The sequence below is a fragment of the Mirounga leonina genome, unplaced genomic scaffold, assembly GCF_011800145.1.
Source record: "Mirounga leonina isolate KUSES-001 unplaced genomic scaffold, KU_Mleo_1.0 Mir_153, whole genome shotgun sequence".
In the NCBI taxonomy this organism is placed as follows: Eukaryota; Metazoa; Chordata; class Mammalia; order Carnivora; family Phocidae; genus Mirounga; species Mirounga leonina.
In genome coordinates this window covers 36,835,528-36,842,939 of record NW_023270387.1, presented here as the reverse complement: position 1 = coordinate 36,842,939, position 7,412 = coordinate 36,835,528, and the positions used below count along the sequence as shown (strand labels likewise).

At 45.7% G+C, this 7,412-nt stretch overlaps 1 protein-coding gene across 1 annotated transcript; it reads left to right on the top strand.

The window, feature by feature from the left end:
- Window positions 1-1,959, top strand: LOC118013525 (lysine-specific demethylase 4D-like). Its single transcript, XM_035009453.1, has one exon. The coding sequence runs from the start codon at window positions 1-3 to the stop codon at window positions 1,957-1,959; it is 1,959 nt and encodes a 652-aa protein (XP_034865344.1).
- Window positions 1,960-7,412: the final 5,453 nt, after the last annotated feature.

The window sequence follows — 7,412 nt, the reverse complement described above, 5'->3', positions numbered from 1 at the left end:
ATGAAGTCTAAGCCCTATGGTCCCCAGAACCCAAGTTATACAGTCAGGACCTTCCACCCAACCACGGAAGAATTTAAGGATTTCAACACATATATTGCTTACGTGGAATCCCAAGGCGCACACCGAGCAGGCCTCGCCAAGGTGATTCCACCCAAGGAATGGAAAGCCAGACAGACCTACGATGATATCAGTGACATCTTAATAGCCACTCCCCTCCAGCAGGTGGTCTCCGGGCAGGCAGGTGTGTTTACGCAGTACCATAAAAAGAAGAAAGCCATGACAGTGGGGGAGTATTGCCATTTGGCGAACGGCAGAAAGTATCGGACTCCACCACACTCGGATTTTGAGGACTTGGAGCGAAAATACTGGAAAACCCGTCTCTACGATTCTCCGATCTATGGCGCTGACATCAGCGGCTCCTTGTTTGACGAAAACACGAAGGAGTGGAACCTTGGACACCTGGGAACCATTCAGGACCTGCTGGAGCAGGAGTGCGGCGTGGTCATCGAGGGCGTCAACACCCCCTACCTGTACTTTGGCATGTGGAAGACCACCTTCGCCTGGCACACGGAGGACATGGACCTTTACAGCATCAACTACCTGCACTTCGGGGAGCCCAAAACCTGGTACGCGGTGCCCCCAGAGCACGGCCAGCGCCTGGAACGCCTGGCCACGGAGCTCTTCCCGGGCAGCGCCCGCGCCTGCGAGGCCTTCCTGCGGCACAAGGTGGCTCTCATCTCGCCCACCGTCCTCAAGGACAACGGGATCCCCTTCAGTCGGATCACGCAGGAGGCTGGCGAGTTCATGGTGACGTTTCCCTATGGCTACCACTCCGGCTTCAACCATGGCTTCAACTGCGCAGAAGCCATCAACTTCGCCACCCCGCGCTGGATCGATTATGGCAAGGTGGCCTCCCAGTGCAGCTGCGGGGAGGCCCGGGTCACCTTTTCCATGGACGCCTTCGTGCGCATCCTGCAGCCCGAGCGCTATGAGCTGTGGAAGCGCGGGCAGGACCGGGCTGCCGTGGACCACACGGAGCCCGCGGCGCCGGGCAGCCGGGAGCTGCGCGCCTGGAGGGAGGTGCGCGCCCCCGGGAGAGCCGCGCTGGGCCTGAGGCACCTCCCTCCGCGCCGCGCCCCGCGCGCCCTGCGGCCTGTGGCCGCTGGCCCGGGCACCCGCCGCCGCACCCCTCTGCGCCCGGCCTCCGCGCGCCCCTTGCCCGCGCAGAGCTCTTCCTCTGATGCCCAGTCCGGGGCTGTCCCCGCCCGCACCTCCCGGGGGTCTGGCCCCATCCGGCCACCGCCGCCCAACCCCTCTGCCCCAGATCTCCAGCCCCCCACTGGCAGGTGTGGTCCTGGTCGTCGTCCTCGGGAACAGGGTGCTCAGGGGCCTAGCATCCAGGCCCGGGCCAAGAGGCGCCTGTCGGTGGGAACAGGGCACGCAGCTCAGCACTGCAAGGCTCAGCCCCTTCCTGTGGATGGAGGCTGGATGGACAAGCCCGCACCACCGAGCCCTGGATTCCAGGTTTATTTTGAGGCTTCTGGGTGCTGTTGTGCCCCTGATCTTCAAACCTTAGGGCCCCCATTGGATCCTGATAATCCGATGCACCCTGGCCCGTGCCTGCTATCCCGGGACGGTATTACAGTCAGCTTCTCTGACAGTGTTCCTCTGGCTCCTCCAAATGGAACTCAGAGAAGATTCCCCAGGCATGCTGATGGGGACTGCGGCGCCCCTCTGACCCTCTCTGAGGTTGTAATGATGGACCACACTTATGCCTCTGTGAAGCCGACCCCAGCTCCCGCTGCCAGCATCTCTTGCATCCCTGACTTTGATCCTCTGGGGTTGAAGCCAGAGACTGCTGCCCTTTTTGAGTCCTGGGTTGTGTTCAGCCCTGACGGAAGAACTTCAGCCTTCGAGCTGTTGACTTTTAAAGATTTTGCCCAATATGGCTGTATCTGACCCTCAACCCCAGGAAGCACAGAAGCTTCCAGATTAGCAACAATTCCAGGCTGGGCCTGTGAGAGTACAGGTGCTTTGTCTCCTAGAAAAGACACGTTACCAAAGATGCTGGAGACTTTCTCCTGCTAGGACAACCAGGACTCCCAGCGAGTGGCTCCCAACAGCTGCCCATAGAATGTTGTATTAGCTTTCAGGGAATCTCAGCCCACCCCTGAACACTAAAGTTCTGTGGTCTCTGCCTTGGCCTAGATGCCACGGTTGCTGGTTGTTTCTGAGGTCACACCCAGGGTATCTGCCCCTACAGTAATTTGGGGCAACATTGGATGTTGCTGAGAATCTGACCGAGCCCCTTGGTCCTCATATTGCATCTGGGCTTCCGAGTCGCCGATCGTGGCTTCCACTGGGCATTGCTACGGCCACAACTGAGCCCCGGGAGCTTCTCACGCTTCTGCAGCTCCGACACACCCCACCTCCCAGGCCACTGCTCATGTTGCAACAAGACCTCATGGAGTCTGTCAGCCAACTCGGCCTCAGGGATGCTTTTAACTTTGTTGATGTGTCTTAAAGTTGTTATCTATAGTGTGTATCTGCAAAGCAAAGAAATGTTAAAATCCTTAAAATATATATTTTAAAATATATTTAAAACAAGACAACAGGTCCAAAATGGAGGGTCTTGTGCTAAGCCCCATATCACGAAACAGAGACTTAATTGGAGTTTAAGCTGTCTCAGAAATGGAGGTTTAAACCAGCTAATTAGGAATTGCCTGACCAGTACTAGTTAGGTTATCTGCCTACTAGACTCCCCCATCCTTTAAGTATCCCTGCAATACCCAACCCAATTTTTTGCCTAGTATAACTTCCTTGTTCCTGTTCCCTTCTGCCTTTGAAAGTCTTTCATTTCGGAGCTCCTTTCTATCTGCTAGATTGGATGATGCCTGATTTGAATTGATTTCTGCTCAAATAAACCCTTAAAATTTTTACCACGCCTGTTTTTCTTTTAACAGTCTGAAACTGAGTGATTCAGAATAGTTAAAAGAACAAACAAAACTACGCCAAACAAAATACAAGCAGAGAGCAGGAGTCATGGGTCTTAATATCAGACAAAGTAGAATCAAAACTAAAGGGTACATAGAAAGGCTTTTTATCATGCCAATGGCTAAATTTCACCATGAACATACAGCTGTCATGAATATCCATGCAACTTTGACAAACTGTAAATTACTTTTCAGATGAAAAGCAGATTTTAAAACAGAACAGGTTGAAAAAATCACATCAAAATAGGAGAATTTTGTGATACTATGATTTATAATAAGAAATAGACATTTGGTCTTCATCCCCGTTTCTGGCATAGAGCTCCTAAAACCCTTGGAATCTCATAAGAAATAAGAATGATAAAGGTGTCTTTTGTTACATTAGTGATGTGATTTTTGGAATGCCCCTAGGTCACCTCAATGTGTTTAACCAGAGAAACCAACCTTGTCATGAGAGGGTTGGACCTTTCAATCCCACCAGCTTGACCTCCCGGGAGGAGATGAGAGGCTAGAGCTTGAATCAATCTCCAGTGGCCAATGATTTAACCAATCAGGCCTAGGTAATGAAGCCTCCCTAAAAGCCTGAAAGGACTTGGTTTGGAGAGCTTCTGAGTTGGTGAATACTTTGGGGTGCTAGGAGAGGGCAAGGAAGCTCTGCACTCCTTTCCTATACCTTGCCCTATGCATCTTTTCTATCCGGCTGTTCCTGAGTCATATCGTTTTATAAATAACTGGTGACCTAGTAAATAAAATGTTTTCTGCATTCTGTGAGCCATTCTAGCAAATTAATCAAGCCAAAGGAAGGGGTCGAGGGAACCTCTGGTTTATAGCTAGTTGGTCAGAAGTACGGGCAAGTGCGCGGGGCATTGGATGGGGGGGGTAAGGGAGGGAGTGCAGCAGTCTTGACCCTTTAACTTGTAGGACCTGATGTTATCTCCAGGTAGTAGTTTTTTTGTTACAGGATTTTTGTTCCCTTAGTGCCTGGGTTCTCCGTTGCGTCACTTCAAAGAATGAAGAGGTAGACCAGACAAAGAGTGGTGGACAGCAAAGCAAAGCTTATTGAGCAAGAGTACAAAGCTCCCAGAGAGGGAGGGGAACCCGAGTGGGTTGCCCCTGGAGTTTCTAAGTTTAGGGAGTTTTATGAGCTCTTTTGAAGAACTTTCTTAAGCAATCAGGGTGTTCTGAGTCATGCCAATCAGGGCTTTATTCACGTATCTATCTACTTATTGTGTTAATGTCCACATGCTGATGGCCCCTTTTTGCTGACATCTGGGGGCTTATGTCTTAACTGCCCCTTGCCCGTGACATTGACAGATGCTTTTGTGGTTAATTGTCTTATTTTAGGAGGTTTTACAAAAGTCATTTCTGCAAAGACTGCAAAGCGGAATGCCCATGTAGTCCTGTCTAAGCTGCAAAAGAGGATGTCAGTGCTGTTTTATTTTAGCTGTCCCGACTCTGTATTTTCTTGTTGGGGACCCAGGCTCTGACTCCCTAACTTTTCATTTGACTCCTAACAGTTTCAGAATTGAGTTGAGTTCTCCGACATCCTGTTGGTGTTCTGAGCATTAGTGATGGCGCTGGTGTGGGGAAACTGGAATACACATTGGAATTGCGTGTTCAGAACCCCCTTTACCTTAGCTAGTGCAAGACAGAAAAAATGGACAAATGTAAGGATGTCAAAAACTTAAACAGCATTAACAATAGGCAGAACTTATGTACCTGGTAATAGAGAATACTTGTTTTTGTCAAGTGCCAATGGATGAATCACAAAAATTGACAATATATTAAGGTGAAAAAAAAGCACCAACACATTCCAAAAACAAAGTAAGAAAAAACCCTTAGTGATTATCACACAATAACACTAGAAATTAGGGGTGCCTGGGTGGCTCAGTCGGTTGGGCATCTGACTCTAGGTTTTGGCTCAGGTGGTGATCTTTGGGTCCTGGGATGTGGCTGCGCACTGGGCTCCGTGCTGGGTGTGGGGAGTCTGCTTGAGAATTCTTTCCCTTTCTTATTTTAAACAAACCCCCATTTAAACCGCCCCCCCCACTCACATGCTCTCTCTCTAAAATAAAAAACAAAACACCTAGAAATTAATTTTTTAAATCAGAAAATATAGAGGTCTTTTTTCCTGGAAAGCTAAAAATTCTTAGTTGAATGACTTGATCTGAGCCATATTTCCAGGGAACAAGGAAACAGAATAAATATTGGTTAATTATATGACCTCTGGAGTCAGGCTGCCTGATTTTGAAACCTAGCTTCACTCTTACCACAATGTGTGACCTTGGCAAATTACTTAATGGTGATGACTCCGTTTCCTTAACTGTAAAACGGGGACACTAACAGCACCCACCTCATATGATTGGTATGTTGGTTCTATGACTTAATACTTGTAAAGTGCTAAGATGGATGCCTGGGACCCAAGAATCATTATTGGAGTGTTGTTAGTTAAAAATGAATGAAATACACATAGGAATATGTGAGATTCAGTTAAGATAGTATTAAGGAAAATTTACAGCCTTAGATATTTTTATCAACAAAAATTTTTTAGAGTTTTTTTTTAAGATTTTATTTATTTATTTGAGAGAGAGAGTACAGTGAGAGAGAGAGAGAGAGCACACAAGCACGAGCAGGGGGCAGAGACAGAGGGAGAAGGAGAAGCAGACTCCCCACTGAGCAGGGAGCCCGAGGCGGGACCCAATCCCAGGACCCCGGGATCATGACCCGAGCTGAAGGCAGACGCTCAACCAACTGAACCACCCAGGTGCCCTTTTATCAATAAAATTGAAAGAAAAAAATACCTGGATTAAACATCAGTCTCATAAAGTTAGAGAAAAAACGAAGGAAGTAGCAAGAAGGAATTTATAATATTAATTGAAAAATATAAAATAACTAATAAATCAACAGAAAGATCAGATAATGTGGATAATTTTCTAGGAAAAACTAATTGAAACTGATTTCAAAAAAGAAAGAAAATCTAAAACATATATTTCTATGTAGGAAATAAAGAAACATATCAAAAAATCTGCCTCTTCAAAAATCATTAGTGCCAGATAATTTTTCACAGCATAATGGTGAGACCTTTACAAAGCAGATATTTCCATATCTCCTAAGGCATTCAAAAAGAAGAAAAAATTCAAAGTTTTTTTTTAAAGATTATTTATTTGAGAGAGAGAGAGAGAGGGAGCGCACGTGTGGGCACCGGAGCATGCACGAGCTGGGGGGAGGGGCAGAGGCAGAGGGACAGGCAGGCTCCCGGCTGAGCAGGGAGCCTGAACCTGGGCTTGACCCCAGGACCCTTAGATCATGACCTGAGCTGAAGGTGGATGCTTAACCGACTGAGCCACCCAGATGCCCCGAAAAAATTCAAAGTTTTAAAACAAGCACAACATTGATAGAAAAACCTAATAAATTGCATGATGAGAGCGAATAATAGGCAGATGTTCTTTATGAATATCCATGCAAAAGTTTTAAATTAAAATTAAGTAAGACAATGTAACTACATTATAAAAATAACATAATGACTAAATAGGGTTTATTGTAGGAAGGCAAAGATGGTTTAAAATAAGAAAATCTGGTAATATAACTTACCTTGTTAATAGTTCCAAGAAAAAAAGTTATATGACCATTTTCATGGATGCTGTTACCCATTTGACAAAATTTAACACTCCATCTTGTTTTAACACACCCCCACGTATGAATCAATGAATAAACACTTCCTTAAAATGAAAGCATTTTCTCTATCTAGTTAGCTATTTTAGCCCCAAAGCTAGCATTTTACTGAAGATAGAAATATTTGAGACATTTCTACCAGCAATTAAAATAGAATTAGAGGTATAAACCAATGCAAAATATTAGAACTTTAAGTGATAGAAGGAAAATGACAAAATTCGTCTTTTTTTTTTTAATTAGGTATGATTAAATACCTGGAAAACCCAAGGAGGAGGCTAATTAAATCTTTTTTTTTTCCCCCTCTTACTTTACCTTAGCAAGGCTCTGTGCTCCCAGATTTTGCTTCTTGGGAGAAGAATTCAATCAAAATTTTGTTGTTCATCTAAAATGAGTAGCAAAAAGGAGAGAAACTTGACTTCTGATATCATGACCTGAGCTGAAACCAAGAGTCAGGAGTTTAACCAGCTGAGCCACCCAAGCGCCCCACTTCCTTTTGATTCTCTTAAAAACATTTTCTTTAGTTTACTTTATTGTAAGAAGTCAGTATACAATACAAATAACACAAAATATTTGTTAATTGACTATGTAATCAGTAAGGCTTCTGGTCAACAGTAGGTTATTAGTTAAGTTTTGGGGGAGTCAAAAGTTATATTCAGATTTTCAACAGTTTGTTACCCCTAAACTCCACATTGTTCAAAGGTGTACTGTATTTTAAACTTTCTACCTTTTCCAGAACTTCCATTTTATCAC